The sequence below is a fragment of the Thunnus albacares genome, chromosome 22 (genome assembly GCF_914725855.1).
Source record: "Thunnus albacares chromosome 22, fThuAlb1.1, whole genome shotgun sequence".
Classification (NCBI taxonomy): domain Eukaryota; kingdom Metazoa; phylum Chordata; class Actinopteri; order Scombriformes; family Scombridae; genus Thunnus; species Thunnus albacares.
In genome coordinates this window covers 23,892,314-23,911,932 of record NC_058127.1, presented here as the reverse complement: position 1 = coordinate 23,911,932, position 19,619 = coordinate 23,892,314, and the positions used below count along the sequence as shown (strand labels likewise).

At 39.9% G+C, this 19,619-nt stretch overlaps 1 protein-coding gene across 11 annotated transcripts in view; it reads right to left on the bottom strand.

Annotated features, from left to right (window-relative positions):
* The window catches only part of sorcs2 (sortilin-related VPS10 domain containing receptor 2), a 347,239-nt gene that overhangs the window by 51,154 nt on the left and 276,466 nt on the right, over window positions 1-19,619 (bottom strand). For all 11 annotated transcript variants that reach the window (XM_044340749.1, XM_044340750.1, XM_044340753.1 and 8 more), the window contains 3 exons: window positions 16,141-16,205; window positions 10,887-11,005; window positions 7,754-7,843 (listed from right to left, as the gene is read on the bottom strand). In XM_044340749.1, coding sequence (XP_044196684.1) covers window positions 7,754-7,843; window positions 10,887-11,005; window positions 16,141-16,205 — 274 coding nt within the window. The remainder of the gene's footprint in view (window positions 1-7,753; window positions 7,844-10,886; window positions 11,006-16,140; window positions 16,206-19,619) is intronic.

Here is a 19,619-nt window from a genome sequence, read left to right as displayed (position 1 = left end):
TTTCAACACCACTGCTAATAACACACTGCCTATGACAGTGCTGCAACATCTGTTTCACCTTTTCACTTCACGCTTCCTTTATTTCAGCTCGTCTTGTTTCATGACATGTAAGCTACAGCGCAGGTTTGTTTACTTTGTCTCCGTTCCACACAGTGTAACAGCAGCAACCTGCCAGCCAATAATAGACAGACACTGACACACTCATTTATATTTCCCAAAAGACCTTTTTTCTTCATTTCAATAGTAAAAACTATTTACAATACACACTGACATTATTTCTGACTGCAAAAAGGGATGACTAAATGCAATTTCAGTTGGACTATAACATGCCTTTCTTGAAGTGTGAGCACCAAGGAGTTACTGTACGTTATTACTACCTGATTAAGTTAGCTTGATGTGAGATGCTATAGCCGTGTATGCCTGGGAGTCTAAAGGAGTTAGGTTAGAACATTCCTGCCAGGAGTTCATCCTTTCTGCTCCACTTCCCTTGTTGGCTTTTAGTGCTGTGAAGTTTGGCTGAATTTGCCAAGTCTACAGCGGTTGAAGGACTGCTGCTCTTTGGTTATTCGTTGGGGGATATTTCAATGTATTTTGGAATAGGCCTCGTCTATAAAATCACAGTATCCAGGTTTTGACATTTAATCTTTAAGGGTTGAGACACCATGCTTGACTCCAGCTCAGACCTGTCAACTCCCCTAATTTTCCCAGGTTTCTCCTGTATTTTCACCCCCTCTCCTGCCATGCTCCCATTTTGTAATTTTCCCTGTAAATCTTCTATATTTCCCTTTTTTTAAAAATATTTTTACAGTTATACACAGGGCTTTAGTGGAGACTAAATGTGCACAAATGCCATTTACCCACCTCTTTAATTCTGAAATAGCATTCACGCAAACTTTCATCACTTTGCAGCTGTTAGTGGCTCAGACTGGCTTCCTACCGCAGATTCTGTTGTAGCTTCCAGGAGAGCTTTTTTTGTTTTCTGTTTGAACATTGTATCCTCGTATGAGACACTCAGGCAGCTGTTTCTGTTAACAAGGGTGTAAAACAAATGAACCCTCACTGCTGAAGCTAGCAGACAGACTGGAGCTGCTTTCATGGGACAGACAAATGAATCAGAGTTCAGAGGATGAAATGTGACATTAAGATGTGCGGCATCAAATAATAATCTGTTAGACAAAATACGACTAAGTAAAAGCAAGCGAAAACTTTTCATTGGTGCAGGAGTTTTTAAAATTGATAGGATATTGGATAGCTTGACTGCTGATACGTTACCACTGTGTGATGTTTGTCCACAATTACTGTAAAGTTCTACTTCATGCTGTCAGATTTTTAAAAGGAAGACTTTTTATATTTACAGAGTGAATGAAGGAATCAGCAGAGAGGAGACAAAAGTGAAGAAGAATTACAAGATGTAATGGTGTTGAAAGAAAAACAAGGAGAAAGTAAAGAAGATATAACTGATTCAAGATTGAAAGAAAAGGTTTAAGGAGGAAAGAGAAAGACATAGAAGCAGCCCAGGTGTCAGGTGATGGAGAGACATGAATATTCAAAGTAGGAAAACTGGCAAGGAACTTACAGCTGTATCTAGATGAATTACTGTTCTGCTAAATATTTTGAAGGCACAATCTGTTTGCAAAATGCCCAAACGCAAATTCAAATGTAAGCTAAAGGGCATCCTCACTAACAAAAGTCAAAGCAAAAGATTGAAACCTGCTATATAAGGATTTACAGATCTTTTAATACAGGTACTAACACTACACAACAACTCTATTAACATGATCTTAAGCTGTTAAAAGGTTGTTGTCCTCAGTAACTGCACCTTAACAAAACAGGTGAGACACTAGGAAAAAAAAATCTCTGTGTTAATATTGAAATACTTGGGAGACTATTTCCCCATTCCTGACAAAAGAAATGTTATGAGTCAACCATGCATGTGTAAGTTGGACTTTAGTGTTGGTCATGGTGGGAAAAATGATGTTAACCAGCGTGCTAGGTCTGTTAAACATAAGTGCGCCCAAGAAGACACAAAGAACACATCAACTGTCTGTTCAATTACAGCAGGGCAGGCAGTAAATGCACCTGGTGATTAGATCTGTAGAGCTGAGAGAGGAAACCGGAAAATCTTCCTTATTTTCAAAGCCCAATTTAGACTTTAAACTATAACTATTACTTATTATAAACTTCTCTATCTACTACAAAACACATCAGTGTTTTAATGCCTCATGTTAAAACTGTAATACTTTCTTGATATAAGGAGGGGATTTAATAAAGCCCCTTACTTATGTCTTTCCTCATACTCCTGCAACTCCTCATAAAAAGTCATTCCAGACTTCTTTTTTAATAGATTAAACTCCATCATGACTCCCGTCCTCTCACAACATTAATGGGACTTTGTCGCAACGGTGTGAGGAATGCCTTGCTCATTTCATTACAAAAACGGACAACATCAGATGCCAGATTTCCCCTGGCAGTCAGCTGTGACATAATAGCCTCTTCAGTGTGCTCACCCTCTCTCAGCAGCATTGAGCTCATTTTCCTTTTCACACTCTAACAGATCCCATTAATCGCATTAAAATCCTCATCATGCCCCTTGGACATTATTCACACTGAATTCTGTAAAGAGGTCTTTGATACAGTCAGCCCACACATTTTACTTTTCAGAAATACTTCACTGGCTCCATTCAGCTTCCTTAACTGTAACCTCTTGAAGATAAGATCAGTCATCTCAGTATATATTCAAATTGCCTCCTTGTCCAAGCTTTCAAGAGCTACTTGTGTCGTTTGTGAATTTTGGTCGCAAATGATTTTGATTTTGCTGTTCTGATGTAGAGATGAGAAAAAATTATTCAATAAATCTTCAGTATCAGTGATTTTTTTAGAAGCAGCACAACCTTAAACACTAGTACAAAATAACTCAAGAATTGTGACAAAGTGTAGTTTACTGCCTCATGTTTTACCCTCAGGGCTTTCTGTAGCTGTAGAAGCCCGGATGCACTTCCTGCTCGGTACAACAGTACAGTTGTATGCTCAACTGGACTTGTATGTTCGTGATTCCAGAACAGACTGAACTGCTTGGTCTTGAACGAGTCCAGTGGAGATTTTTCTTCTTTTTTCGCCATCGCCCAGTTGCCTGTTACTGGCTACTCTCAATGCAAGTTTCCCATAGAAAGGCTAAAAATCTTTAATTTCACATCACTGTTCTGAGCTGTCATTTACAATGCATAAAATACGTATGTTCCATAGCGTGTCTTGAAACAACTGAACATCTTGTTTTATGAGAAAATCTGAAGAAAGATATTCTACTTTCATAGTTACCTTGTAACATTGTGCAAGAATACTGTTTTTTCTCAGATTTATATCACAATTTTTTGCACATAATGTAAATTTAGAGATAAAATGTGTCAATTTGTATTTCTGATTAGTCAAATCAGTTGGTATCTGCTCTGCATAGATGCATTTGATTGGCTCAAACTATAACACTCTCACTATGAACAATGACACAACTATTTTTCGTTTTTTAAAATCTCAAACCCCTTTGCGCTCAGTCTTGACTTGACTTGGACTCAACTTACAGGAAGTGGTGTTGACTACAGCCCTACACCACATTCCTCCACTCTTTTACAAACTACCTCTGAAGTGCCCTTGACCAAGACATTCTAGCTGGAGCTGCCTGTGCACTGTGTTTGTATTTTAACCGGTTAAATAAAGTGTTAAAAACAACATGAAGGTTGGTTACACCCTGAGTGACAGACAGCAAGGAAGGTGCTGGAAGCAGATAAAAAAAGGGACAATTATTACCTGTGATTCCACAGCACAGCAAGCTGTACTGGATGAAGTAGTGTGTGTGTGTGTATGTGAGCATGTGTGCGTGGTTAATCCATAACTCGGGTCAGGTCTCCCAGGACACAGCCAAACTGCTTTCTCTGATGGCCTCTGCATTTTTCATCCTGCAGCCTTTCAATTATTCACAGTGGAAAAACATGGCGCTCGAAACACTCTTTCTCTCACCCGCGCACACACACACACACACATACACACACTTTCTCCTCCTCTCCTCTCTTTTGTCTCTCATTCTGTCCCTCTTTTCCTTCTCTATTTCTCTCCTGTCCCCCCCCTCCTCATCCTCTCCACTGTGTCGCTCGACCTAAAAGCTTCGCAACGTGTGACCTATCTGCTCACCCAAGTAAGAGGACACATGTAGAGAGAGGGAGACAAGAGAGAGAGCAACTAGGGCATACTTTAACTAAACACACTTACACACACGCTCATACACAAACTGATTTCTCCACCACCCTCCTGCCACACCTAATCAAATTGATGCCTATCGTCTCTACTTGTTGGAAGGAAAGCAAAAGTGTGTGCGTGTATGTGTGTGTGTCTATGTGTGTATATGTTTGTGTGCATGTGTAATTCAATCCCTTTCACCTTCCTTGAGGATCACTGAGTACTGTAGCTGAAGTAGTCAGGCAATTGAGGCATAAGATCTCTCTAAGTGGTAGGCTGGAGTCAAACAAGAGTAATTCTATACATTCTGTGTGTGTGTGTGTGTGTGTTTTTGTTACCTCACTGGGACCTTTTCTGGTATAAACACGGACCTTGTAGGGACCAGTAGTCCTAATGGGGACCAAAGCCCAGTCCTAATGAGGTAAAATGTCATTTCTGAGGTCCTGGTTAAGGTTAGGGTTAGGATTTGGGTTAGACTGTCCACAATGAATGGAAGTCAATGCAATATCCTAACAGGGATAGATGCACAAACTTATGTGTGTGTGTGTGTGTGTGTGTGTGTGTGTGTGTGTGTGTGTGTGTGTGTGTGTGTGTGTGTGTGTGTTGGAGCAAAACACACTTCACACATTCTTCCCTCACAGAGTGTCAATGGCAGTGATTGTCTTAAAGGTTTTCTTTTCTCGCTTTAAAGCTGAAAAATACATGAGACGTCTCCCTGGGCTCCACATTCAATCAGCACAGTTCAATAGCACTCAGGCTGGTGTCGCGCTAAAGCGGCCCCCTGTGCCACCACCGCTGACAGCAAAGGTTCCTGTCCTGTCTTGTATTGAAATGGAGCTCATTTATCGTCTTTGCTTATGTCAGTGACACACGATGCGACTGGATCGATGCTTCGTGGTGAATATTTTATGGTGGCTATCACGTATCAGGCCAGCAGAATTAATTTGTGTACAGCTATCGTATGAACATCTGACACCAAAGAAGAAGTGGAACATAGTGGTAAGAGGACAGGAATTGTAACTGTAGAATTGCTGGTTTGAATGGCTGGACTGGGTAAACTGTGAGTACAACTATCAGGCTATTCCTGCATGAGGCATTTAAAGCCCAAATGCATATACTGACTTATTGCAGAACATACACTATATGTGAAGTGGGCTGTTGGTGGAAATGGGGATGTGCTGGTATCAAATGTTCACACTACGATTATTGTGGCCAAAAATCCCAGATAGCAAAATTGCCGTGGTCCAGATCTGGCGCATACCCGACACTTTTGGCACTTTCATCCGGCCCACATACCGTGTGATGATGGCACTTGAGCAATCCACTCCTGTTTTCCAGATCAGGGCCACAAGCAAGCCATAGCAACACGTATGTCAACCAGGAACAAACCAGATAAACCAGAACTGCTCCACATCCAGCGAGAGCACTGCATTTTTACCAAAAAAGGCCCACATTTGATTTGGGATAGTTGGGCCATAGTTGCTATTTTACATGTGGGCCATTTCAGGCTCACATCCATTTTGTCTGGGCCAGAAAAAGGCCGACAGTGCCACATCATTGCCTGAAGTGGCCCACTTCAGGCAATGATGATGATGATGCTATTATCAAGATCACTACCAAACTATCATACTACTACTAAAATACTACTATTAAATTATTAATCAAACTAACTGAGCAGTGAACTGTATATTGCAGCAATTTGGACTAACATCAAAAACACTAAAATCATCATGAACAAAAGCAGGTTGGTTGTTTAAAGTTTAAGAAAGTTGACTGAAAATTACTTTAAATGCAGCATGTTATCTGTTCCTCTTTTCAAACCTATAGTTTGTTGGTTTGGTTTCACTGAGAGAAAAATCCAAGTGAACCAAAATACATCGCTACAAACCACGCAAGAATGTTCTCTCAACTCATTGGTCAGATTTGTCTGGGGCGGAAGCAAGAATGTAAACACAGGAAGAAGGTCCTGAAACAGGTTCACTGGCCAAATATGAACCAGAGTCCAATTCAACCAGACTAAAAAGCACAGGAATGAAAACACCCTTGGATTTTATGGACCTATACATATTTTCATACATATTCTTATTGAACTGTCATTCACTTGTACTCACTTAATATATGACATTTGCTTGTTAGACCTTCATCCAGTAAAATTCATGAATTTAAATTTAGTGTGCAGGATTTTTTGGCTCTTTCCCAGTCAGAGTTTATTATCAGAACCACCGGTCTATAAGACTTTGTGGAGATGAAGAACTCTGTAGTAGCTAAGTGGTACCTGCTTGGTATTAATAGTTAAAAAGCAGAATGTTAGAACATAATATCAATGGACTCCAGCACAGTTATATTGGACTTACAAGCCACTAGTACTTACCACCCGTCTGCACACCATCTCCACACTACTACTAACATACCAAGGCTAGTGTTGAGGCTGACCCAATGAAGAAGAATATAATGTAAACAGTCTCGAGGGTGGGAGTTCTCTCTTTGGTGGTAACATAAAATGCAGTTCTCTTCCTTACGTTACATGGAACATTACGACTCAGAACCCTTAAACTAGCCAAACTACAGTAGTTTGACCATCTAATGTTAGCATAGCAAACAGTGGCCACAGTAGCTAGGGTTAGACAGACAAGGAGCTTGGTTCTCTGATCCTGCTGTTCATGGTGCCCTCTAAAAATGTTGTTGGGTGGTACTGTTAGGGTCTACTTGTTGATGGATTTGTGTCCTTTTCCTTTCTGACCATAGCTCCGTATTGCCATAGTGAAACTGGAAAGTTTTTGGTAAAACTGGAGGCCTAGAATGATGTTAGAAGACATAAATAACATGTTCCTAACATATCTGAACACATAAAAAGTAGAGAGTGTGGTCTGTGGAGACTACGCTTCACTAAGCAAAAACGGAAGAAGTTATGTATTGACGCCTCTTTGTGTGGGCTGACAGATTTATGGAGATAGAGGGGTATTTGTTCCCTGAGATGGATGAGTAATCAATGTCCAAAATTCTGAGAAAGCTAATTTTGACTGATCATCCCTAACTAGTCCTAGTTTTAGTCTATGATCATGCCAGTGTTAAATTTCCAGCAACACTTTCATGACACCACATGTATGCCCACATATGGGTCACTCTTGCAGTTTAGTATCTTACAATCCTTACTGACAGTCGTTCTGTTTTATGGCAGGGTGCTGTTTTCTGCAAATACTCAACATCTTTAATGTTTCTAACCAAAAACAACAAAATGTGTGTTCAAGATTGAGTCAGAATTGTGTTGTTATCAGTGTTTTAAAGCATTGTGAAACACTGAAACTGTTCATGATTGAATTGTTCAAAACATCATCATGGTCAATGATGGATGTAATTGATCTGTGTGAACCCACATGTAGTGTTAGGCTTTAGCCACATGTTGTGTTGATCTTATTCTTGAAAATAAACGGATTTGTGGTCAAGTCTGTTGTGTTAAAATGGTCCATCAATAAATACCAAACATTTAGTCTAAAGTGATATCAGCAGTGAAGGAAGTGGTGAGCTTTACCTTTGGCAAGGCATACTTGGGAAACCTCATCTGGACAAACTCGTTGCGGCGATACGACACGTAGTGCTTGGTGCGATTCCCCGTGGTGACCTGTGAAATGGACAAGACATAAAATAAACCATGCAGTCTCAACATCACCATCTTTTTCAAGCAACACTATCCAATTTCCTAGACTTTTGTGTGTTTAAGACACACAAAATTATGCTCAACAGATGTTGGGCTCATTGCAAAACACCCAAAAAGAAGGAGAGGGGATGAGAAAAGATTTTTAGGACCTTGTTTATGCCTGTTTAAAAGAAACAAGTTGAAATTGACCGTAGAGCCTCTGCAACTGGGCTGATATTTAACCAGATAAATATACTAAAAGAAACTGCACTAAAGCTGAATTAAGGGCCCTGAGTTCTGAAAATTTAATCTTAAGTGAGACATTTAAATAATAATAATAATAATAAAAAAAGATTCACAAATATCCACAAACGTGCAGCCTTCTGCTGGTGGAGGGTTTACCATCTGCTTTTGCTGACTCACACCACACTGAAAGGTAGAATGCAAAAAAAAAAAAAAGAAAAAAAAAACCTCCCCCACACTGCACAGACCTTCACATTCACCTCACAAACTTGTGGGTAAAAGGCTGAATCATGCTGCCCGCCCGCTGAGAGAGCTCAGCCGATCACAAAGCTCACCAGGCGCTAAACCAGAATACACAAACAGCTGTGAGGCTACGTGTTAGCAGAGGAAGCTCAGTGAAAAAGACAGCAGCGGTGACTGACAGTGACTTAAACAGGAGTTGAACGTGTCATATCCCAAGTGATGGGCTCTCACCACTTTCTAAAACATACACCCTGTCATTGTTTTTGTAAGGTGTGCAGCGTGAAAACTTCCAGAGCTGCTTTGGAAATCTGATGGAGTACTTTGTATTCAGTGCTTCTATTGTGTGCTCTTTGTGGGAAGAGCTTTTGGTTACCTTATTTTCTACCTCGCCCCGGATATCTGAGCCTCTATTGTCGGTGTTCAGATTGAGCCGTGATTACAACCATCGCTTGTGATTGAAAGGAGCAGACTAGCGCTGCTTTTTTAAATGCTGAACACTGATGAAAAAGTGATGAAACAATGAAAGCCGTTTTCTTTTAAACGAGAGCCCCTGAAGGAAACGCTATCGACTTGTGTTTTCAAAAGGAATAGCTTTCTAAAGAATGGCTGGCAAAGTGGGATGTGGTGGAGTGTGTGTGTGTGGAGGTGTGTGTGCGTGAGTGCCAACGCTAACACTGCGTTCTTAGCTCTGACTCTGCATATTTCTGCAATGCCTTAACATCCGATAAGCACCCATAGGACCTGGCTACACTACTAGCGTGCGTGTGTGTGGAAATATGTGTGTGTACATTCTCTGTCCACACATTTGTCCTTACATCTGATATCAGTGAGTTAGTAATACTGGGAGGATAATGGACCAGTCTATTGTTGCCTAATGACGTTTTAGTTCTTCTCACACACACACACTCACAAACCCTCATGCATGCAAACACACACACACACACACACTCACAAGATTCGACTATTCTATCCCACTATAGGGATTCTGCTATACTATACCAGCTAATGTACATTCTGCTGTCATCACACGCAAACTCAGATTAAGCTCTGGGCCTCCACAGAGTGCACAGTACTGTACTGCATGGCAAGTCAATTATAGACAAGGCAAGATTAATTCTGCACACTGTCCTGAATAGCAATTCTTCTCCAATTCAAGCGGATGGTACTGTATGTTATCTGAGCAGAAGAGTTTATCAGTAAAAAAAAAAAAAAAAGACAGAAAGCTGCAGCCTCAGTTGTCTGAGAAAACAGCCACGACTCAGTAGATACACTGACAGATGCAACCTTTAGTATGCACAAATGCTGAATGATGATAAATAACAGCGGGGGAGGGGGGAGGGGGGAGGGGGGTGGTGGTTTCAGAAAGACACACTTAAAGGTGCAGCTCAATAGTATTAATTCAGTAATTACTGTATTCATCTGAAGACATTAGTATAATTAACAACTAAGGCGTGAAACTGGAGGAGAGCATTGTTCTCTCAGTGCACACAGAATCTGTAACGACTGCAGATAGCGGAAAGAGTGGAAAATAAATGGAACAATCTATCACGTGTGTGTGTATCAAATCTCTAAATTTAAAATGACTACGCCTGTAAATAATACTGACAAAAGATCTCTTGTGGCAGCGCAAAGAATGAGTCTCCTCTCTCAGAAGTAAAGCCAGAATTAGCAGAACAATGCTGCAAAAACTTAACCCTTCCTTAAAGGCATACTCTGATTATTTAGTACTGCCATTCCATAAAGTTATGTGACTTGCAGGAGAAACTGAGCTTTAAGTATGTTTTCATTTTTAGTTGCACTGGTTCCTTTATTTCCTATGATGCATCTCATGCAGCATCATTTGTCAGACCCTCACTGACTAGTAAATGCCTGCGTCTTTAGAGCTCCACACCTCAAGTTTGTAATGCAAGCTTTTCTTTTTGTAGTCTTCAAGTCCAAGATGATAAAACTCTTCCCAGTTTTCACGGGCTGTGTAGTAATCCCACCTTTAACCAGATCACATCATAATGCTCCCATTAGTTTACTGTATTCAAGTTTTAAGATGTTTTACTCTCTCTTATCTACTTTATTTGTTATTGGCTTTATTCAGTTTCTTCCAGTTTTTATCAAATCGATTGGTTTTATTATCACATTGTCATTGTTAAAATTGAATTGTGTGCATTACATATTATCAGCTTGTATGACTGTACAAATAAAAGTTTGACATGAGTCATTTCATATGATTTAGTTGTTTAGGTATGAGGATCTGCTGATTTATCCTTTTCATAAAGCCAAACAGAAAAAAAGTTAAACCTAACCAGACCTGGAATTGAATCTAAGACTAAATTAACAGTTAAAGTAAAGAAACAAAGACTTTAAAACAACACTAGGATGTTATCTGATATGTAAGTTTAAGTAGAAATTCATTAGGCTTAAAAAAGCAAATATGATCTGCATATACAATATAATAATATCCTTAATCATGTTGAAAGATAGTAAGTCAATTAATTAGTGCTTCCCCAGCATGTTGATACTGATAATTCTGCTACTTTTGGACGTTTACCTTGACAAATATGTAGTCGTCCTGCACCAGCAGTGAGTTGTGGTCGATTTTGCCGAGGAACTGAGCCGTCACCATTTTGTCTGAACAGTTCTGGATGAGACAGGTAACATACAGGTAACCTGCAGCGACACACAGGAACACACAGGAAAAAAAGAGTTACTGCTGGTAAATGTTCTTTAAAAAAAAAGTTGATTTCATATTTTCAACATGCATTTGCACAGGTTTCCATACACAATATTGCAGTACATTTTACATTGAATATGTTCAAATGTACTTTTAATATTCAAAAATATTTGCACTTGCATATAAATGCTAATTTGAAACAGACTCTGTGCTATAGACGATCTTATATGGCCACGTAAGCTATATCTTTAAGTAGGGACAGGGAGGAAGGGATGAAGAGTGAATTCGGTTTAGTAAATTTATTTTAAAAAACCCTACTTGTGCATTCACAATAAACAAAGCCCAAAACTCAGCAGATATAGCCACAGGGAAGAGGAAGAGGTAGGTGACAGTGAAGAGAAAGTATGAGACAAAAACTAGGCGAACAGAAAAATAGAGACATCAATTTCTAAACTCTGTGAGATATGACAGCTTCCCCATAGACATATAGCCGCTGTAGCATCCAAATGGCCAGAGGGGATTATCCTCATAGACACACACAGAGAGGTTAGCGCCTGTTGCAAAGCTCACCCGGTATTGAATTTCAACCAGCAGCTGCATCAGCAACATTGGCTGCTGAAATTCAGCCGTTATTCTCCCCCCAAAGGTGACAAGCTGGCAATAGAGAAAATGCTCTCACACACACACACACACACTCGAGCCTGCACCCATGCACCTGTGAGGTTGTTTGATCAGAACAACAGCAGGGATGAACTGCACAAATTTTGTATGACAGTACTTGTTTTGACCTTCGAATGACTTGTGTTCATTCCCGAACTTATTCACCCTGACTTTAATTATAATTAATATGAAGCCATCGCACATGAACATTTACTTAAAAGCTTACCAGTCCCTTCAGTGGATGGGGTTTTTTTTACCAAATTGACTTTGATATGAATCTTTTAAGAAGTTATTGTAACTATATGCAGATGTGGCTGTGGTTTGGAAACTGTAATCCAATACAGAACACTAAATCATAGAGGGATTTATCTCTTTGTGAGCATGGATGTCCTCGGCCAATTTCATGGAAATCTGATTATTTGGTTATACAGTATGAATCATGTGTAAAATGGCTAATGAATGTGTTTGGTTCATTTCATCACAATCTGTCCATTAGATTTCTGTATTTTTTGTGTACATGACATGTGGCCAAATGTGTGTGACCTAATGGTAGACCTAACAAGGGTCAGGGAGTCACCAAAATCATTCAAAAGATGAGAAGGCAGTAATGTAACTTTAATGTGAAAAGATACTGTAAAGAGAGCTGGGATTCAAATAATGGTAGTCTCAAACAATAGGACAAAAACTAAAGGCTAGTGTAGAAAATTGCTAATAAAGGCTTGTAAAACAAACAGAGGGAGGTGGAATTGCATGTGCTAAATAACTCACATAGTAAATTCAGCATACTGTACATTCCACAGCACAAATTTCATCACTACAGTTTAATGTATTCAACACTCTGCGGCTCTGATACTCTTATTAACAGAAATATTTGTTTCTCTAACTCAGTGATGGTAATTTAACTGTGATATAAAAACTCCATCCATGTTTTTTTTATGGATGGAAGACATTTTGACATGTCACGGTAAAGAAAACACAGGTGTAAATAATCAAACTAATGACGGTTGAATTCCACGCTGCCTCACTGTCATGGCTTACTGGGACACCTGAGCAGAACAAAGCCATCATTAATGTTATTAGTAACACCTGTGCTTTTCCTGCTATGATAAATCAAAATGTCTGCTGTGATAAAGACCGATGTTGATGAGAAACAATCTCTGTTACAGATGTGAAAGTCAAAGCAGCAGAGCGGTGAGCATGACACCACTTCGTTGTTGTACTGATGGAATTAGTGCTATAGCAATTACAACATCAAGAACAGGTAAACATGATGGAAGTGTTGAGTTTTCAATAACTGGGGAACAGGGAAAATTACAATTAATGCCTGTCTCTAATATGATTGAGGTTCCTATGTAAGGCCTCTATTTGAAGATTCAAGGTATGCTAAAAACAAAATAAAAACCTGTAAGAAAGCCACACGGTGGAATGTTCATGACTACTAGGAAAATATCACTTTTTTATCAGTCTCTTATAAAGACATTTATAGCTAATGTTAGCATTTTAAAGTTAGCAAGATGTAGATAATATAGAGTTCTAACTGAATGCTAAACTTCTACTCACTATTGTTAGGCAGATAGCTTGCTGTTAAAGATTAGCTTGTCACACACCGTTTGTCACTAATGTTACATTCTCATTCTGTGTGCAAAGGACTGAAAAACACCACAGTTAACAATTTTTAATTATTTTTTTATACTTTATGTATAATCACAGCTTTATCCAAAGGATATGCGTATATTGTAATCTGTGACACACTATACCACTATACTACCATTAAATTTAGCTTGTCCAACAAGCTAACGTCACCTGCACTTTATCTGACGTCAACCAGTTTAGCCTTTAGCCCAGTATTTCTTTCACGTCTAACACCCTACAAGAAACAATGCATTGACATTAATGCTACTTAACATTCTGTGGTGAAAATCTATTTAAAAAAAGATCTCAAGAGAAAATCAGCTGCTAAAGGGAGCGACATACTTCACTACTGGGGACTCTCTTTCTGTTAGCATCTTTAAATATCCGTGTGACAGCATAGTTCCTCGCCAACAATATAATCAAACATCGATGAAGTCAAATCAGTTCACACAACTCCACTTCATATCACAGAGTCTACCCTCTTCATTGGCTCTGCTCTCTTCTCTCTTGGCTTTGTCTTTGCTCAAGAGGTGTCTGGTCTAACAAATGGACTGGCTAATTTATTGAAAAGCCTGGACGTTTAATCAAAGCAGCATACGGCAGAGGACTCATTAAAAAACTATTAGAATGGGCTAAGTGTTCAATTCCAGCTCGTGGCACATACACTTCTTCATGCCACTTGCTGTGCTCATACACCTGCAAACACACACACATATTGAGCACACACATTTTTCCTGCACCTGTGCAAGGTGGTTTGACAGGGGATACAGAAGAAGGAAATAGTGACTTCTGAAATCAGTTAACAAGGGGGAAAACTTTACTACCTTATACTGATTGTATGGCACTTTTACTTTAAATTTTTATACTATTAGGGATATTGGACATGTGTGTACTCCGTGTTTGTGTACACATGTATTGTATGTATCTGTCTGTGTATGCTTGTGTGTACCGGCGCATGAACAAACAAGGTACACTCGCTCTTTCCTGCACATCAATCTCCCTAATGACACAACACAAACACACTCCCTGCCAGTCTCCCTGTACACATGGCTCATCCATCATTCGACCACCCCCATTTCTCTGGAGTACTGTCCCACTCGTCATCCAGTGTTCCCGGGTGCAATTCCCCGCTGGCACAGCCCGGGCACGGTCCCTCGCCTCAGCAGAGACTCCTGCAACCCTGTGTCCTTCTTTGTAACGTGCCACCGTTTAACCTTGGCCATGCCACGTGTGACGGGGGGCACGGGGCGAACAGATTGGTTTGGCATGCCTGATCGCTCCAGCCCCCCTCGACTATCTATCTATCTGGGCACAGAAGCAAGGAGAGGAGAGGGAGGAGAATGAGAAGGAGGAGGAGGAGGTGGGGGACCATGTGGCACTGCCTAGCCCCAGGAAGGGCTCTTGTGCCTGGGCAGCTGGCCCAGACAGACAGCCTCTCCCGTTCACCCTCCACAAACACAAGCAGCCTTGTTTAGGCTGACAGCTTTCACATTGCAGGCAGCATCTTCCTGTGTGTGCCTGCATGCGTGGGTTAAAGGACTGTGTGTCTACTCAAGGGATTAAACTTTTCATAGGCATTCATATGCTTCCAGAGGGGAGGTTTATGGAGAACTAGAGTGTGCTATTGCTAATAAAAAAAACATATCCTTCATTTTGACCTTCACTACCTGTCACTACTCTCTGATATTGCCTGCTCAGGTTTATTTATAGTGGGGAATTAAGAGTTTGAAGACCCAAAGGAGGTATAGTCCAGTTGTGGGTAAGGGTTCTGAACACTCACATGTTTCCAGCTATATATGGAAACCACACATTGACAAACATACAAACTCACATACACCTCTATTACCCTCTTGGCCCTTGCCGGGGAGTTAAGCACTAACCTGTCTGTCTGTCTGTCAGCTGATATGATAATCCAGATTTGCTGTTGTTGCCCTGAGGGGCCCCTGACTCCCCTCCTTAACTTACCCATTAATTTTCCATTGACCCCCTCCCTACACACAAACACACCCACCCAAAGCAAGGTCAACCATTCATCTCTTCCATTACCTGCCTTAACACTGCAGGCTATGTTAAGACTAGGTACCGCCTTGATCAGGCATAAGCACATTGTCCGTCTTCCCCCTCAGCATGTGCTGTAGACCAGTGAAGACTATTTTGTTTCTGGGGTTGGCTTCAATCAAGTGTCTGATATAACTAATCAAGTTATGTGATGATTGGACACATAAACAAATAGACAAAAAACAGACACAAATAAACTTTGGGTGACCATAACTGAGATAAAGTCACTGAAAAGCATTCAAATTGAGCAAAGACTTTATGACTTCAATTCATGAATGTATAGACGTGAGAGGGAAAAGTTGACAGACTGGATGAAAATTACACAAAGAACTGACATTTTTTTGAAAGTTGTGAAACCAGTCAGAGTCCAAGCTGTCTTGCACTTAACACTAACACGATCATTACTACTGACTAGCTCATTACTAGCTAGCAATAGCTAACACCTGTACAGTTGGTAGACTGAGTGTTTGTGGTCACATCAGAAGTGGCACAGCAAAATTCATTGGCAAGGTAGTGCCGTAAGCTCGGTGTTATAGTGACTACTTGCTCTTGCTTTATCTCATTGGTTCTCTTGATTGGTTTATAATTGGTCAACACTGTAAGCTACCAAAGCTGAACTCTATGAGAAAGTTCCACACAGATTTACTTTGGCTCTGTGAGGAAATCTACCAATCGCGGCAATTCTGTCAAAATTTCAGTCTGATCTAAAATTTTGCACTGCTGCCATGACGTAGCCCTAACAGTATCATGACATAAATGAGTAGATGGAATGTCACTGTACCTCCACTTGTATCCTGCATTTCCATGTGCACCAGATCAGGGTCCACATCCACACCAGAAACAGACCTGCAACACAGAAGATTATTAGATAAACCAGATTTTGATTTTATAAAAAGGTATGATATAGCACTCATTAATGAACTATAGAAAATGTACTATTTCATGTTGAAAGTCACATGTTTTATCCTTAGTCTTTAAATCTTAGTTTTAAAAAAGAAAATTCAATTGTGTTTCAGTGGGGTGAGATCATTTTACTTTGTTTGCAGTTTTACCTGTTTGAGAAAATGTCTTGAAAGAGTGTCAATATCCTGACATGTGGTAGAGAAAGACAGAGTCATTCTAATAAAACTAGTATCAAGAACTTACTTTATGCAAGGCAAACAAATTAATCTCAACCCAGTGGTAGAGTTTTATTTATGTAATGATATTTAGGTTGGACTGTTTGATTTAAAAGTACAGCAATTAAATCGTAGATCACAACATATGGTGCTGCTTGAAAGTTTGTGAACCCTTAAGAATTTTCTCTATTTCAGCATAAATGACCTAAAACGTGATCAGATATTTACACAAGTCCTAAAACTAGATAAAGGGCACCCAGTTAAACAAATGAGACAAAAACATTAAACTTGTTTATTTATTGAAGAAAATGATCCAATCTTACATATTTGTGGGAGGCAAAAGTATGTGAATCCTTGCTTTAAGTTATTGGTGTGACCCCCTTTTGCAACCAAACATTTCTGGCAACTGTTTATCAGCTCTGCACATCAGCTTGGAGAAATTTTAGCCCAACAACCGTCCAGAACAGTCTCAGCTCGGGGATGTTGGTGGGCTTCTTTGTATGAACTGCCTGCTTCAGGTCCTTCCAAAGCCTTTCTATAGGATTAAAGTCAGGACTTTGACTCGGCCATTCCAAAACATTATCTTTCTTCTGCTCTAACCATTCTTTGGTAGAGTGACTTGTGTTTAGGGTCGTTGTCTTACTGTATGACACACTTTCTGTTGAGCTTCAGTTTATGGATGGATACTTTGACATTTTCCTGTAGAATTTGCTGGTACAACTCAGAACTCATAGCTCCTTCAATGACTGTAAGCCATCCTGGTCCAGAGGCTGAAAAGTTTGATTTTGGTCTCATCCATCCACAGAACATTTTTCTAAGTGCCTTCTGGCTTATCCACTTGGTCTTGAGCAAACCATAGAGAGCAGCAATGCTCTTTTTGGAGAGAAGTGGCTTTTCTCTTTGCAACTCTGCCATGCACACCATTGATGTTCAATGTTCTCCTGATGGTGGACTCATGAACATAGATTGTAGCCACTGCAAGAGATTCCTTTAGTTTCCTAGAGGTTACACTGGGGTCCCTAGTGGCCTCCCAGACTATTACACACCTGCTCTTGGTGTGATTTTTGTTGTTCGACCACTCCTATGGAGGGTAACAATGGTGTTGGATGTCTTCTTTTGTACACAATCTGCCTGACAATCAACTGGTGGAGTCCAAACTCTTTAGAAATGGTTTTGTAACCCTTTCCAGTCTGGTGAGCACCAACAACTCTTCTTCTCATGTCCTCAGAAATCTCTTTTGTTCGAGCCATGACACACTTCCACAAACCTGTTTTATGAAGCTCAGAGTTTGACAGTGAAGACCCAGATTTCTCTTTTTTAAATAAGGCAGGGCCTCCCAGACTCACACTTGATTGTCGTTCTATTGATTGAAACATCCGACTCTAATTTCCCCTTCAAATGAATTGATAATCCTAGAGGTTCACATACTTTTGCCACGCACAAATATGTAACATTGGATCATTTTCCTCAATAAATAAACAATGAAGTGCAAGGTTTTTGTCTCATTTGTTTAATTTATGTCTCTCTATCTCTATCTAGTTTTAGGACTCGTCATATTTTAGGTCATATTTGTGCAGAAATAGAGCAAATTCTAAGGGTTCACAAACTTTCAAGCAACACTGTATGTGTGTATATCCTCTGGTCCCCTTTGATGGCACGGATACCTCAGTAAATATGCACAGCTCAGCTCTTCCTGGAAAGTGCACTGAGATGTACTCCCCATAGCCTAGCATGCTTAAAAACCTCCAAAAATGTTTGTGCACCTATTCGCTTTTAGAAGCACAGTGATATACACCACAGTACACTCACTCTGTGTGCCCTTCAGCGAGCAGTAAACTAAGCAGTTCATCTGATTAGGACCACGTAGTGCAGTCTGTGAAAGTTCCCCAGCTCAGTAAAGACAGAGTGGAGTTTTAAAACCTTGTTACTTTCTCTATAAAGAGACTTTATGAGCAATTAGCAGGCCATAGAGGGATGAGGGAGGAATAAGGAAGAGATGATGGATCAGAGGAAACAACATGGAGAAAGATGATGGTTCAGGCCTCTTCAGTTGATGTGTATGAGAAGTTAGCTTACTGATCCATGAAAGTCAAGAAAATCAAGCCATACATATGAGTGTTCCCTGGTTTATTGCTCCATCAAACCAACATAAAGTCAAGTTTCAGGTGATAATATATGTAAAATTGTTGGTGATCTACTTTACATTTTACAGCTCTCATTCTCAAACAGCTGACAATGCCAGGAGAAATCCAGATGACTCTCATGAATGTTTCATGAATGTGGTTCCACTACTGTCTAAGAAAACCAACAATTCCACCTAATGGCCAACAAAATCCTTTTACTGGTCTTGGTCTTCTGCCATGTAGAAAGATCAATCCTATCGCCTATGTTGGACAATTCAGATAAATGAATGTTTACATCTAATGCCAATGTTTAAAAGTCCTTTCTACAATATCTGTGCATGGCAACTATGGTATGGTTAAGGTTGGACAGCTAAAACACTTGGTTAAGGTTAGGGAAAGCTTGTTGTTACAGTTTATAAAAGACGGATGTCCACTGCAACTCCTCACGTTTCTACATTGGCGGTGAGTGCTGGTATCGGACGTAAATCATGAGGTGCTGAATCGACCAACATGGACATAATTTCTTGGGATGGCGGGTTGAGAAAGATTTCAGTTGCCTAGTCATCAGTATTGGAAGAAGCCCCCTACTTTACTAGAGTCAAAGCAGTAATAACACAATGGAAAAATACTGTAATTGAAGCAAAACTTCTGCATTCAAACATATCAATAGCATTCATCAAAAGTAAAGTACTGATGCTGAAGAAAGCATCTTATCAAACTGTTAACATTCACCCTGGTCTATGTTAATCACCAAACTTGGAAAAATGAGAATGATGAAACACTGACAAGTTGCTGAAATGTTGACAATTTAGAGATACACTATTTTTGCTGAACAACAGCAATATGTATTTGACTTCTTTATGGTAACAAATGCTCACAGCTGTCAACCAAAGGTAATGGAGTATAAACCATAAAATTTATACTCTTAGTGAAGGAAAAGCAGAAAGTGTTCCAAACTGGAAATACAGTAGTCAAGGAAAGTATCAGAACCTCAATCGTTCTTGCATGAGTTTGTTACT